Below are 15,431 nucleotides of genomic sequence, written 5' to 3'. Positions count from 1 at the left end.
TACTGCAAATACGCCAGTGGATGGGAATGCTTAATGAATTCTGGGGTGAGATACACCATACAGTGTTAAGAATAGTAAATTGAGAGTCAAAAAAATGACAGATTGTTGTCCTCCCAGCCCCAACTCTGTGTCACTGTAACCAGGGCTTCGCACCTGTCACAGGGGGGCCCAGGGACGAGGCAATGAAGGGGGCCAAGCACCGCTGCCCTCGGAACAGTCCTCTCTAGGGCAAGGTGAGAACCACCCGGTACAGGGCACTGGGACGTGCCTGTGCACCAGCTCTTCCCAGTCTTCAGCCAGACCAGTGAATACGTGGAGATTCGGGTGTCCCCGTGTCGCGCGTCTGGCCCCCAGGACACTGGAAAGCAGCTTGGGTGTCGAGACAGGGAAGGTCTTGACAGAAAGGCATTTCCAGCTTTTCTTAAAAACTCAAACCCCGCTGGACGATTCATTTGGGACCGGTTTCAGTCCAGATGGTTATCCCTCCAAGTGATTATTTTTCCATCTTGAGCCTTTCCAGGAATCCCAGCGCGGGCAGGCTGCCAGGGAAAACTGGTGTTGCAGATGCTTCAGTGACATTCCACGTGAGCTAGCAGAGCCCAGCTGCGGGCCTCGGCCCCTCCCCCCCCTTCCCGCATCCTGTCCTCCAGCGCACACGAGCGCGGGCCATGTCCCCGTGCGGTGGGCCCCACCTGCATGACGGCTCTCCTTGTGTCTCCACGGAGGGGGGCAAAACCCACGCAGAACGCCCCCCGCCCCCATCTCACGGTCATCGTGTTGGCCAAGAACCGTAATGGCAGAAGCCAGGAATCTGAGTCAAGTTTCGCCCAAACTTGGTGAGGGCTGTGTCTTTCTGTGTGGCTCGCAGGCGTAGCGAAGAGCAGAGCCCCGCTTCGGGACGAGGGACACGGCGGTTTCGCTCCTTGCCGGGCGGAGGAAATGAGCAGAAGAACAGCCAGAGAAGCCGTGCATCTTGAGGAATCCCCTCGGACATCTCCGTCAAGGCTTTCAATCAGGAGGATGATCCCAGATGCGATTGTATTCTTCTGAGTGGATTCATATCTTCTAACCATGTATTATGTTTAGTGACCCTACTTGTTGCCACGAAAATTTATAGGTGAGGGGCGCCTGGGTGGCTCAGTCGGTTGAGCACCCAGCGCTTGGTTTTGACTCAGGTCATGGTCTCGGGGTGGTGGGACCGAGCCCCACGTCAGGCTTACACTCAGCGCAGTCTGCTTGTCCCTCTCCCTCTGCTCCTCCCCTTGCACTCTCTCTCTCTCATAAATAAATAAAATCTTTTAAAAAAATTTATAGATGAACAGGGCCCCCAAAACTATTATTCATGGTGCTCCTATGAAGAGCAGGGCTTTTTTCTCTGCCTTTTCGTCATCCTACTAAAATCCCAGATGCTGGTGGTGGCGGCGGATCCCTGTCCCCACAGCCAGTCCCTGCCTCAAAGGGAAACGCTGTGTGGCGTGCGTCGTGGCCACTGGCGGAGGGCACCTGCACCTTGGGTGCGGCCTTGAACTTGCTTTCTGTGATGCTGGATGGGGAGCAAGTGTGTCCACGGTTTTGTATGTCTGAGCCACGCTGGATGTCCTCTCGGGGGCCTCAGCTCTACTAAGACCCGGATCAGGATTGGGTGGGTGGCATTGAGCTGGGTGCTGGGTGGTGCTGGGGATCCCCAGCTCACTTACCCGTGAGGTGACAAGATCCTGGTCTCTCCTCCTTAGTCACCCCAGCCCGTGGCACTGAATACCATGTTGGCCGCAGTCCATGATTAGCAATGGCGCCAAGTTCCTTGGATATCTTTCCCCCTCTTACCTCGATGCATCCTGTCTCTTTCCCACGTGGAACAAAAGGATCTTTGCCACTGGGCTGCCATCACCATAGTGCATCCCAGTCCATCAGTCTGCCCAGCATCATGGTTGGAAAGAACAAGAAAGTGGTTTCCAGTGTTGGCTCCCTGTCTGACTCTGAGGCCTGTGTCCCCATGGAGGTAAAAATACAAACCCCAAGAGTGTGTTGTGAGGAGTAAATAAGATGTTGAAGTTGAGTTATTGGCATATATTAGATGACCGATCAATGGAAGCCATTCGTATTCATTTCCTAGGGCCGTCATAATCAATTACCACAAATGTGGTGTTTTATAAAACCATAGAAACTTATCTCACAATTCTGGGGGTCGCATGTCTGGAGACAGGGTGTCGACAGGACAGTGCTCCCTCTAGAGGCTCTTAAGGAGGATCTGTCCTAGACCTCTGCAGCTTCGGGTAGCTTCTGGTGTTCCTTGGCTTTGAACCATAAAACTCTTCTATCTCTGCCTGTGCATCTCAAATCTTTCTCTGCCTTTCTCTTACAAGGAGACTTGTCATCGGATTTGGGGCTCACCTGGATAATCCAGGATCATCTCAAACCCGAGATCCTTAATTACATTCCCTTTTTTCCAAATAAAGTCACACTCATCGGTTCCAGATGGACATACCTTTTGGGGGTCCACCGTTCAGGCCCCTACCCTGTCTGATTAGTGATACAAATTAAGGGACACATTTGTGTGTTCCTTTATGTCCTTAGGCACTTGTGTAGACTGTGCATGACAAGCTGTCATCCTTTGATTTTTCTCTCCGAGCTCATTGCACTTCTGTGAAGATCAAGATCCGTGTCCCAGGGTGCAGAGGAGAGAAGGGGGGGGTCTGTGTGTGTTGGGGTGAGGATATCAGCCTTTTCTTCATAGTTGCACTCACCTCTCAAGAAGTCTCTGGCCTAATGAGACCCGGGTGGGAACCTCCATCCCCTTCAGAAGCCACCTCATTTTGGACCAAGAGACCTGCCCAGTGAAGCTCGATGCTAGGCAGAGCAGAGAGAGCAAATAAGCAGTTTTCATTGAGGACGCAGCAAAAAGAAAATTGGAAAGTAGGCAAGGCTTATAATAAGCAAGCCCCCTTGACACAGATAAAATCACAGTCTCAAAATCTTTGCGATGAAGAAAATAGAAAAGTAGGTGGCCTGAGCACCTGAGCAGGACTAGGGGTCTGTGCCACCTATCTGGGACCATCAACTAGAGTCTCCAAACTCAGTCTCAATGGTTGGGGTGACGCAGAGATCCCTACCTCATTAGGCAGCCCAGGTCTCAGCGGTTGGGGTGACGCAGAGATCCCTACCTCATTAGGCAGCCCAGCCCATTTTTAACAGTTCTGATTACTTTCTGATTTTTACTGTACATACTCGTGTAATGTGGGGCTCAGTTCTGTTTTCCTGCCTTCCATGGACAGCCCTTTATAGACCTGAGCATCGCACCTACAGTCCAGCTTCTGCACTTCTCCAGGCCACACGTTCTCCGTTGGCTCTTCTGTTACTTGCCTGCCTCGTGTCCAGACCTCTCGCTAACCCCATCGTTCCACCCTGGACCCACCCCACTGTGCCCTGACCCCTTGGATTGTGGCTTTACCAACATATGATGTTGCAGTATTTATCCCTTTATTCTGAACATTGTGCTTCTTCTATAAGTGAAGCTTGTGATTACTCCAGTCTTTCAGGCCCTACCAAACTGTTGGCTCCTAGTAAATGTATGGTCAAACAAAAGATTCCTGGGCCCCTTCATTTGAACCAGATCTCTCCAGCCCCTGCTATTAAATGCATTGAGCTATTGAAACCGAGGGCAGGCATTTACATTTATTCTCCTGAATCTTAATTTTCTCGGTTTTGTGCCATCATTTCCAGCTTCTGAGGATATATGGGTTCTCCCCACTATCTGAAAGTGGAGCATTCCTATGAAAACTCTTGTATGCCAAAATGACATTAAGTGAAGGCGCAATTATCATTCATTTACATGGAGAAGGTTTTAGCGTTCCCAGGCCCCCAAAATAACCTTTCTTAGGCTTTCCTGATACCTCAGGACACATCTTGCTAACAGATGCATAAAATAAATCCAGATAAAGCCCAGATGCTGCAAGACACGGTTCAAACTCTGGCGGCTTGACGCAGAGATGCTGGGTGTAGTTCCCAGGAAAGGCGCTTGGTGGCGCCACTCTCAGCGCTCAGGGTGCGCGCTGCCTCTCCGTCCCCTTCCCGAAAAACAGATGCCGAACGCTAGCTACCTTTGCTTTTTAGCCTTTTTTTTTGTAAAAGCAAAATCCTCTTTGGATTTCTTTTGGTTTGCAAAAGCAGGTCATGTACGTCTTTAGCAAAAGCAAAGTGTGTAACACAAACTTCCAAAAAGTGGAGGATCCCTGTCTTTGAATATTAATGGCAATAATAGATAAAGCTTCTCTTCCAGCTTTCTCTTACCTCTAAACATGACAACAGAAACGCCAATAAAATGTTGAGCAGAATAGAACTAAAAATAGAGTTCTGGCATACCATTTGCCCCACGCGGACACTGAACAGTTAAGGGCCACAGTAAGTACTAGAAATGAAGTAAGTAGTTGATGAATGTGAATGTGTGATCCACGTCCCTTGGGGCATGCTTGTGCAATCAGCTGTGAAGGTATCTGATTGTGCTATCATCCAGCCCACCTTTCTCCATCTTGGGAGTCCCACGGATGATGGGGTTAGGCCTCCTTTTCATATTTAACCTGAATGCAGTCCCTTCTGCAGGGCACGACACCGACCTTCCAGTTTAGCCGCAGTATAAAACAGAAAGGAAGGTTGGCACGTTCCGGACTTAGAGAATCCTGGCCGTGCCCTGGTGACCTTGCCTATCGGGGCCAGATGTTCTGTTTCCTAAATGCTCATACGGTTTTTCCAGAACTGACCCAAGCTCAGCAATCTGCATCTCTCCCTCTTTAACACTGAAACCGTGCCTCTGTGGGATCCACTCAAACTGAGAAACTCACACCACGGGGCGTGCTAGGCAGAGCAACCCCGTTTACTGCCATGCCCTTGGGGTGCATTTTTAGGACTGTATGTATCAAGTTCTAAGGAGTGACTCCCACTCAAAGCAGTTCATTGTTATTTACAAGACTCAGAGTCCGTGGAGACCCATTCCCACATCTGCAGGCTCAGAGGCATCTTGTTTTCCTATCATTTCTGAAAGAGGGTAAATCCATGGTAATGGGGGAAATTTTTTTGAATTAGAGAGATGGAAGTGTGGGGCTTCTTTTGTTAAATTTTGTTTTTCTTCGTGGAGATGACTGAGTCATGTATAAAATTGATGATAACAGCTTTTTAAAAGTGTGTTCCCCTATATTTTTTGGAGACACAAAGAACCAGAAGAAAAGGAGTATTCGTTACTTAGAACTATATTGAGTCAAAGTGACCCCAAAATAAACCCCTGAATATTCCCTAAATATTAGCTGCTTATCTCCGAGGCTCCATCCACTCTGTGTTTGCATATACAGCACCCAGTTTGTTTCTCAGAAACTACTCCATCAGAAAGAGAGGCTAGAGATGTTTAATTTGTTTAGGAGCTGATGATTAGAAAATTTAATCTCATACCTGAGGTTCTGAAACCTTTTTGTGCATATGAATCATCTGGAGATCTTGTTAAAATGCAGATTCTAAATCAGGACGGCTGGGTGGGGCCTGAGATCCTGCATTTCTAGAGCTGCTGGGGGGTGGGAGGAGGGGGTTAGCGACTGGCATTGCTGGTCCGAGGACAGCACTTTGGAGAGCAAGGCCTTATGCCACTGAGCTAAATTATAAAAGAGAGAGAGAGAGAAATGTAGACATAAAGAATGCACTTAAGATGAGTGCATTCAGAACAGAGGTTCTCAGGCAAACCATACCTAAGTTTGCCTTGACTCATCCAGTATCTTTCTTAATAATGATGTTTGCACAATGGGATCTGCATGTGTGGTTCTCTGGTAACTTAGCATTTATAAAATAGTGTGTGGCCCCATGTTTGAAAGAACTCTTTCTGTTGTGCATCTAGAAACGAGCTCCCCAGGGGCCCAGGTGAACCACTAGTGTGTTTCAGCCCCAAGAAGGTTATTAGGGACACTAAGGCCATTTGCAGCTAGAAAGAGACCCTAAAAGCAAAAATCCTACTCTCCTTTTTTCTTCTTCTCTTTTTTTTTTTGTATCTCTTTCTCTCTCCCTTCCTTTTTTCCCTTCAGTGCTCTTCCACCTTCAAAATATACCTCTCCATTCTTTCAATGCCGTGAATAATCGAGCAGCCTTCAAGGGACCTGGTGGCAAACTGTGGCGCCCTCTGGTGGTTCTCTGAAAATACAGCGACTCAACCCCCCCCCCCCCCCCCCGCCCACCTCAGTGCTTATCCCTGATGGGAGATTCAGATAGTACAGAGCTGGTGAACACAGAGAAGGGACGCATGCCCCAGAATTAGAAAGCCCCTCTCTCCTCCAAGCTGCACTGGTAAATAGGAGACATGGTCCTGCTAAATGTAGCGGGAGGATAGATTAAAATTTTTATCAGTCTGGCCCTAGGTTTTCCAGCTCCTGTATTAATCTCTGGATCCTGGATTTACCATTAGTATTATCTGGAAAAGAAGTTCATCAATGGATTGCTTTTCATAAGGCCAATATGTCTTACTGGTCCATTAGCAGAAGACCAGCCCTGGAGTCTCTACAGAGACCTTGAGGGCCAGCTAAGCCAGTGTCTTTCAAATGAACACTGTAAATAAACTAAGGCACTACTGAGAACCAAGTCAGCATTCCTTTTCAGATTCGCTAAAGCTGGGTTCTTTAAAAAGTACCTTCAGAGGGGTTTTCTAGTTTTGTATATTGTGCATTTGGTTGTACAAGCAATTTTACATTTGCATTGCTAATGGACCTCTTCTGAATGTGTTTGACATTTTGCTTGGCTTTGAAAGGACTTTTATGCTGCTGCTTTTTCTTCCCTCGAGCTGCCTTGGGCTAATTAACCTATTCTCTTACTGGCTGGGCCTACTATATGCAAATGTTCTCATTTTGGATTCTGACATATCACTCTTGCATGAACATCCCTAATGAAATCCTGTGGGGTTTTATTGGAGCAGTGCTGCTGTGGAACCAGCAGGGGGCGCAGGGAACGCTTTGCTTTGAGCAGATCTCCTAAATGACTTTCCTTTGCTAGTTGGCCTGGGAATGTGAGAGCTTATACAATTGTTTCTTAAGTGACTCTTGAAATCTAAAGATAAAAGATCATTGTCAGTACTTTTTAAGCAGCCAGAAGGGGCCACTGATTTTTTATAATTTTGTAGTTTAATTTTGTTCTGTCATTGTTTTGAAAATAGCACTGTGGCGCCTGGGTGGCTCAGTTGGTTAAGCCTCCGACTCTTGATTTCGGCTCAGGTCAGGATCTCAGGTGGTGAGATCGAGCCCCCGCGCAGGCTCCTCGCTCAGTGGGGAGTCTGCTTGAGGATTCTCTCGCTCCCTCTCCTCTGCCCCTCACCCCGCTCATGCACATGTGAGCTCCCTCTCTCTCTAAAATAAATAAATAGATCTTTTAAAAAATAGTACTTACCACTATACAAAAAAAAGAGAGAAAAAAATAGCACTGTCATCCTGATTGATTTGCAAATACTGTGTGTAAATTATGTGCTGCACTATTTATAAAAGAAGGCTACACAGAACACAGTTACTTTGGACTTCTAGAAGCCCTAGGTCAGGAGGGCAAATAATTGACATACTCCTTCAGCACAGATATTTCTCCAGCATTAACGTCCTCGTTTCCATCCCAGTCTTTTTTTTTTTTTAAGATTTTACTTACTTATTTGAGACAGAGATGGAGAGAGAGAGAGCACAAGTGGTGGGGAGGAGGCAGAGGGAGAGGGAGAAGCAGACTTCATGCTGAGCAGGGAGCCCGATGCAGGACTCGATCCCAGGACCCTGAGACCGTGACCTGAGCTGAAGGCAGACACTTAACTGACTGAGCCACCCAGGTGCCCCTCCATCCCAGTCTTTAAAGTGCCTCTCTTGTCACATGACAAATCCTGTTGTTATTGAAATGACCTTTGACATTGAGACACCGAATTTATACACTTCTACCTCATATATATCTGGATCACAGCCATTAAGGATGGGGACTTCCTTTTGTGTCATCTGCCCTTTTGTGTTGATGTTCCGTGATGATGCTGAAGCAAGAGCAACAAGGACCACTAAATCATGGACCAAAACAAAAGTTACAGATTAGGGTGGGGGAGTGTAGCTACACAGATGACAGAGATGGGGGAGAAGCTGGTACAGGCAGAGGAGAGGAAAGAGGCCGTGTTACCGCAGGGATGTCGCCACTGCTTGGGCGTTGGCCAGGATCGGCTGCTGAAGGCAGCTGCCTTGTTGTGTTTGCTTTAAAATCGGATTGTAAAAAAAGAGGGTCTGGGTAGTAGGATGCCAAAACCCCCTGGGGCCTGGAATTCCCAAAGCCCAAGGCCCATGCCGCAGCTTCCCAGGATCCCAGCACATAGCACTGCTCCTGTCTGCAGCTGCTGCCTGGAGGGGGCACTCACACCTGCTGCTTGTTAGCCCAGTTCCTGTTGGTGCCATTGATGTTCTCTGTCTGTTGCCAGTGGGCATCCATGTGCACACACAGTCATGGTGACTTGGGGCTCACTGGTCACTGAGAGACTGAGCTGTGTGCCCATAACACTTGGCTCCCGGCCCACTATTTATAGATCCAGGGCTAAGCACACGGGTCTGATTGATCTGAAAGAGGTTTCATCTCTAGGGTTAATTGTGGGTTGGCCCTTCCCAAGGAGAAAGGGAGGGGGGCGGTGGGAAGAGAAAACTCAGAGACTACCTGGAAAGAAAGAAAGGAATGAAGGGAGCATGTGAAAAAATCTTCAGTGCATCCACCCTATTAGCACATTCTTATTCTTGTTTTTAAGCATAACCATATTCAGTTTTTAACTGTCTCACAGATTTCTTTTGGCTTTCTGTTACCATATGAGTAGCTGTACTGGGAATTCTTTGGAAACTTATAGAGCACAAGATTATTTTTGGCTGCCTGTGCTGAGTTGGCATGTGTGTGTGTGTGTGTGTGTGTGTGTGTGTGTGTGTGTGTGTTAGGGAAGAGGGAATGGTTGTGGATCAAATATGGACCCAGAGTCAGGCAGAACCTTTGAGTAGTAGCTCCAATAGATGAGGCTTCAAACCTTATGCCCAAAGACCGCTCGGGACCCCCACTCCTCACCTGCTCCTTCCCAGCACCTGCATCTGAGGCTGATTCTCCCCAATGTCACCCTCCCTGTGGGCTTCATTTGATTTTCCAGCAAGGGAACGAAGAGGTAAGGAAGGGACCAGTGTTTCTGAAAAGGAAATTTAAGAAATAAACCATCTACCCTCTAAGAAGAAAAGAAAAAAGGGAGAGAGAGTATTGAGAAACAGGTCTTAGGAGATGCAGACGGTCTTAGGGGAGTTGTTAATGCCATAAAAAAAGCATCTGCTGTGGGGCGCCTGGCTGGCTCGGTCAGTTCAGCATCTGACTCTTGATCTTAGCTCAGGTATTGATCTCAGGGTCATGAGTTCAAACCTGGTGTTGGGCTCCACACTGGGCATGGAGCCTACTTTAAAAAAAATTTAAAAATTGAAAGAAATCATCTGCTTTAAGGTTTTGACTCGCCTGGTATGTTCCTCATCTTTCTGACCTGCTGTCCAGCACGGCCAGTGTTTTTTGTGCTTTCACGCTGGGGCTCTTATCAGGTTTTGGGAATTCACGGTGAAGCCAGAGGCCTAGTCTCAGTCTGATATTTTGATTTCCTTTTCCTCCTGCCCTTCCTCCTGCCTTGCCTCTTCCCCTTGTCCCCCACCCTCTTCCTTTTTCCCAGCTTCCAGAGCTGCGGCCGGTCGATCGAACCCACGAGGAGATGATTCCTCATGAAGAGCCTGGATCCCCTACAGAAATCAAATGTGACTTTCCATGTATCAGACTAAACCCAGAGCCAGCCAGACAGTGAAACAGTCACCGTGGAGGGGGGACGGCGAAAAATGAAATCCAACCAAGAGCGGAGCAACGAATGCCTGCCTCCCAAGAAGCGCGAGATCCCCGCCACCAGCCGGCCTTCTGAAGAGAAGGCCGCCGGGCCGCCGAGCAACAACCACCGGGCGGAGGCTGGGGCATGGCTCCCGGGCAACCCCGGGGGCCGCGCCCCCGGGGGCGGCAGGCACGGCCCGGCGGGGACTTCGGGGGAGCTCGGTTTACAACAGGGAATAGGTTTACACAAAGCGCTGTCCACGGGGCTGGACTACTCCCCGCCCAGCGCGCCCAGGTCCGTCCCGGCGACCAGCACGCTGCCCGCGGCGTACCCTCCCCCGCAGTCGGGGACGCCGGTGTCCCCCGTGCAGTACGCTCACCTGCCACACACTTTCCAGTTCATCGGGTCCTCCCAGTACAGCGGGCCCTACGCCGGGTTCATCCCTTCACAGCTGATCTCCCCGACGGCCAGCCCCGTCACCAGTGCCGTGGCCTCTGCCGCGGGGGCCACCACTCCATCCCAGCGCTCCCAGCTGGAGGCCTATTCCACTCTGCTGGCCAACATGGGCAGTCTGAGCCAAGCCTCAGGACACAAGGCTGAGCAGCAGCAACAGCACCTGGGCAGGACGCCGGGGCTCATCACCCCGGGGTCCCCCCCACCCGCGCAGCAGAACCAGTACGTCCACATCTCCAGCTCTCCGCAGAGCGCCGGGCGCACGGCCTCTCCTCCGGCCATCCCCGTCCACCTCCACCCGCACCAGACGATGATCCCACACACGCTCACCCTGGGGCCCTCCCCCCAGGTCGTAGTGCAATACACCGACTCCGGCAGCCACTTTGTGCCGCGCGAGGCCGCCAAGAAAGCTGAGAGTGGCAGGCTGCAGCAGGCCATGCAGGCCAAGGAGCTCCTGAACGGGGAGGTGGAGAAGGGCCGGAGGTACGGGGCCCCGAGCTCGGCCGACTTGGGCCTGGTGAAGGCCGGCAAGTCCCTTCCTCACCCGTACGAGTCCAGGCACGTGGTGGTCCACCCCAGCGCCGCCGACTACGGCGGCCGGGACTCCTCGGGGGTCCGGGCCTCTGTGATGGTCCTGCCCACCAGCAACACCCCCGCCGCGGACCTGGAGGTGCAGCAGGTCACGCACCGGGAGGCCTCCCCCTCCACCCTCAACGACAAAAGCGGCCTGCACCTAGGGAAGCCCGGGCACCGGTCCTACGCGCTGTCACCCCAACAGGCTCTGGGCCCCGAAGGCGTGAAGGCCGCCGCCGTTGCCACGCTGTCCCCGCACACGGTCATCCAGACCCCACACAGCGCCTCGGAGCCTCTCCCGGTGGGACTGCCAGCCACCGCCTTCTATGCGGGGACGCAGGCGCCGGTCATCGGCTACCTGAGCAGCCAGCAACAAGCGATCACTTACGCCGGCAGCCTGCCCCAGCACCTGGTGATCCCCGGCACGCAGCCCCTGCTCATCCCGGTGGGCAGCGCCGACGTGGAGGGGTCGGGAGCAGCCCCCGCGATAGCCACCTCGTCGCCCCAGTTCGCGGCCATGCCTCACACCTTCGTCACCACCGCCCTTCCCAAGAGCGAGAACTTCAGCCCCGAGGCCCTGGTCACGCAGGCCGCCTACCCCGCCATGGTGCAGGCCCAGATCCACCTGCCCGTGGTGCAGTCGGTGGCGTCCCCCGCCTCGGCGCCCCCCACGCTGCCCCCCTACTTCATGAAAGGCTCCATCATCCAGTTGGCCAACGGGGAGCTGAAGAAGGTGGAGGACCTAAAGACGGAAGACTTCATCCAGAGTGCGGAGATCAGCAGCGATCTGAAGATCGACTCCAGCACGGTGGAGAGGATCGAGGACAGCCACCACCCCGGCGTGGCCGTGATCCAGTTTGCGGTTGGGGAGCACCGAGCACAGGTAATGTTCACCCCCTCTCACCGGCACAGGTAGGGGCACCCACCATGCCCCCATCATCGTTCCCCTGGCAAGATGAGTGTCTTCCAAGAGGCAGGCCCGAATGTGCTGTGGGGAGAATTCAGGGTTTTCATGTATACCCAGATTGTAGACCTATCCTCTATCCTGACCAGGTTCTGTGAGAGAGATGAGCCCCAGTGCCCCAAGGCATCCGCTGTTTGTAATGAATTCACTTCCATGCTCCTGTAGACGGGGGCTGGTAAGGGACCATCCTCTGTAGGATTCCGAAAATCACCACTCAAGATTTTTTTTTTTTTTTTTAGTTCTCTGGTTTAAATGAGGAACCCTGCTTGAGAAACACTGCAGGGCTCAAGGGCCTTCTTGGGGTCATTGTGCTCTTTGTCCCTGTCAGGAAAAGACAGTGCTGGTCAGGGCGGGGACATTAGATGGCCACATCCCGTTCCAGCGTCTGTGTTTTAAAATGTAGGTGCTATTATCATTTAGGTGCGGTGAGGCCGACAGATGAGGACATGGCCTGCCATTGAAAAGGTAGCTTGTTCTACTCAGATCCCTAAAAGACGGGGTGTGCCATGCAGGGCCACCCGCGGGAGCACCAGGGTCAGTGAGGAGGCAGGGGGGACCAGAAGGGAACATGGCCAAGAGCCTGTAGGGTAGTTTCCGTGGGAAAGAATGAGCAACATAGGGTAAGCAGACTGAGGATTGGCTGGCGTGAATAATTTCAGGGGGCTCTGGGGCATAGGGGCTATCCCTGGGTGTCTGGTACCTGGGCCTGGAGTGATGAGGGCAGATAGATGTGAGAGCCCAGTGGAGGAGGTGGGTTGGGAGTGTGGGTGTTTGGTGTGCATGCGAAGCTAACCCCAGGAGGGGCAGTCTCTCCAGTCAGCCAGGCTCCAAAATGTCAAAAGCATCAGAATGTAGAAAATCAAAGGCATGGTTAACATTGTCTGGGAATCCCAAGGTGATCTCCTGTGCATGTAGTAAGTAGGAACCCCAAGGGGTAAGATTCAGGCAAGGTCAGGTGTGTTAAAGCCTGGAAGTATTATTAACTCTATGAATTTCTACGGTCTCATTCAGTCCTCTCTTTTACAGTGTCTTAAATCACTGAACGCTTCTATTCCACAGCCCCTTTATAGAAAACAGCACTCTCCCTGTCCAAGTGGCTTGGAGACAAACAGGTTTGGGCCCCAGGCTCGGGGCTTCCCTGCTGTCGAGCCCCTGAGCCCTGCTCTCCTGGGAATGTTTCCATGGAGGACTTTTTTTTTTTTTTTTTAATATTTTATTTATTTGACAGAGAGAGACACAGCGAGAGAGGGAACACAAGCAGGGGGAGTGGGAGAGGGAGAAGCAGGCTTCCCGCTGAGCAGGGAGCCCGATGCGGGGCTCGATCCCAGGACACGGGATCATGACCTGAGCCGAAGGCAGACGCTTAACGACTGAGCCACCCAGGTGCCCCTACATAGAGGACTTCGAAAAAACCCCAAAGTGACGGCGCCTCCTTCAACTCTGAGTTGAGAACGGTCAGGGCATAGGTGATGTTTGGGAAAACAAAACAAAAGAAAAACTCGTTAATGGTTTGAACTGTTCTGAGTGTATTTTTAAGAGATCAAGTTGCAGGGGAGGGGGGATTTTCCAGTGTTTTCCAGAAGGGCTTGTGAATGACCAGATGTGGGGTCTGACACAACGTCAGAGGCCCCACACTGCCAAGAACTTTTAGCCTCCGAAGATGTCTGTTCTTCTGGTGCAATGTCACCGTAGGCTTACAGTCTTTGGTAAGATCCAAGAGAGATTTCTCAAAGTTCAGATTAAAAAAAAAAATAGCGAAAATCAGGATTTTTTTTTTTCTAAGTGGCATCTTTATTTCGAACTCCCTGCCCGTCCGTAGGTGCGGCTCGCTCCCACCTGCCTGCACGCGTTGGAGGTGGGCACGGGTAGAAGGAAAACAAGTTGTTTTTAGCAAAGTTGTCTTCTAACAGACTCCAGGTGAAGCATGGAAAATAAACAAGAATGAAAGTGCATTTTTTCATGGCACCTTCAGCCGTTCAGGCGTTACTGTGAACGGGGGCAGGCACGGGAAGAGGTGTTATTTCGGAGAGCTGCTGGTTCCTTACCCGCACCTCTTTTCACCCTGATAATCGAGAACAGTTCCGGCTGCAGACAACATCTCCAAGACCCCAGCATCCGAGTGGATGCGAGCTTCCCAGGCCTCCCGAGGTTGCAGATGGACCCGGCATTCTGGAGAGGAAGCAGCTTCCTGTGTTTCCCTGCTCGGTACTTTGCACCATGGATGCTTGAATGATAGAGTAATCGGCTTCCCCATGAAGTCTCTTTTCCTTCCGGCAGCCAGACCACGAGTCTCTGCTGACAGCCAGGGTGCAAATTAGAAGGTAGAATCTTTGTCACGGCCTGTTCGCAGGTCTGTCAGGGCGGCCCCGCCTGGGGGTGCCGCATGCTGGGGAGGGCTGTCGCCTGCTAAAAAGGTGGCTTGCGTTTTGAGCTGGAGAAACAAAGTGCAAGGCCCCGACAGGGCCAATGATTTGTCGCTTTACCCAGAAGCCTATCAGAAACAGGCTGACATCATCACAGCTAAAATACTCCACCAGCTGTGCTCACCACAAGTGACAGAATCGGGATCAGGAGAGAATCAGAGGGAAAGTGAGAGGGGGAGGAGGAAGGGAGCCAGAGAGCTGATATCTGGATTTAATTTACGTTCCAAGGGCTGCGAGCTTGCCTCCCTCACCATTGTGGTGCTGAGAAGTTTTCTCCCCTGGCCTGGAGGAGGATCAGCCGTGTCTTCTCAGCTCGTTAGAAATCACTCACACTTGCACCCACGGGGAGATTTAGGGATGTGCAAATTGTTTAACTTAATTAGCAAAATCACAAAATTGATGGGGGAAGTTGTGGGAGACGGGCTGGTTTTCTGCACAATAGCTGGATGGTTTTATGACTCCAATCATAAATCCCCGCGTGGAAAGAGAGCCACGGGGGTATGTGTGACCTCAGAAAACCTACGGTGAGCATCCCCTCCGGATGGTGGGGGAAGGCCACGCGAGCCTGGGCTCTGGTCAGCTGCCAGACAGGTTGTTTTCCCTCAGAGCTGCTGTTTTTCTCATCCCTGAAACAGGCAAATGATTCCTTATACAAGGTATATCGCGGGCCTCCTCCGTTTTTGCAATACTGGGCTTCTGTGCCTCGCAGGACAGGGCTTGTAGACACCACCAGCATTCGCTGACCAAAAACCGAAGGGGGACATGGAAGGAATCTTTGCAGACCTCATGCTCATCATCAGCCCGCAGACCTCATGCTCATCATCGGCCCACAGACCTCATGGGAACTGAAGCCATCCTGTCTAAAACAGAGGGCGGGGTTCGTTTTGGTGATTATTTTAAGGAGCTGAACTCCTAATTGTTACTGTGGAAAGACGCCTCCAGTGTTGTCTCCAGCTGAAGCTCCAGACGAGGTGGTGTGGGAGAAAAGCGCTGTCGCCAAGCTGTCACCGTCCCCGGGGCTCGGCCATCCCCGCTGCAGTGTTTTTCTGCATAAGGCAGTGTCTTTGTGCCCAGTCCTCTGGCCCGCTGCTGTGGGAGAGCGAAGGAGAATTCCAGGTGTGATCTGTTCCCACCAAATGCACCACCCGACACCTCCTTCTGGCCACTC

At 51.4% G+C, this 15,431-nt stretch overlaps 1 protein-coding gene across 13 annotated transcripts in view; it reads left to right on the top strand.

The window, feature by feature from the left end:
- Positions 1-15,431, top strand: part of ATXN1 (ataxin 1) — a 391,544-nt gene that overhangs the window by 364,054 nt on the left and 12,059 nt on the right. For all 13 annotated transcript variants that reach the window (XM_032425008.1, XM_032425004.1, XM_032425012.1 and 10 more), the window contains one exon: positions 9,704-11,759. In XM_032425008.1, the coding sequence (XP_032280899.1) occupies positions 9,864-11,759 (1,896 nt within the window). In that variant the 5' untranslated portion in view covers positions 9,704-9,863. The remainder of the gene's footprint in view (positions 1-9,703; positions 11,760-15,431) is intronic.

Source organism: Phoca vitulina, unplaced genomic scaffold (assembly GCF_004348235.1).
Source record: "Phoca vitulina isolate PV1807 unplaced genomic scaffold, GSC_HSeal_1.0 scaffold31, whole genome shotgun sequence".
Taxonomy (NCBI): Eukaryota; Metazoa; Chordata; class Mammalia; order Carnivora; family Phocidae; genus Phoca; species Phoca vitulina.
This window is presented reverse-complemented; position numbering and strand designations above follow the sequence as displayed.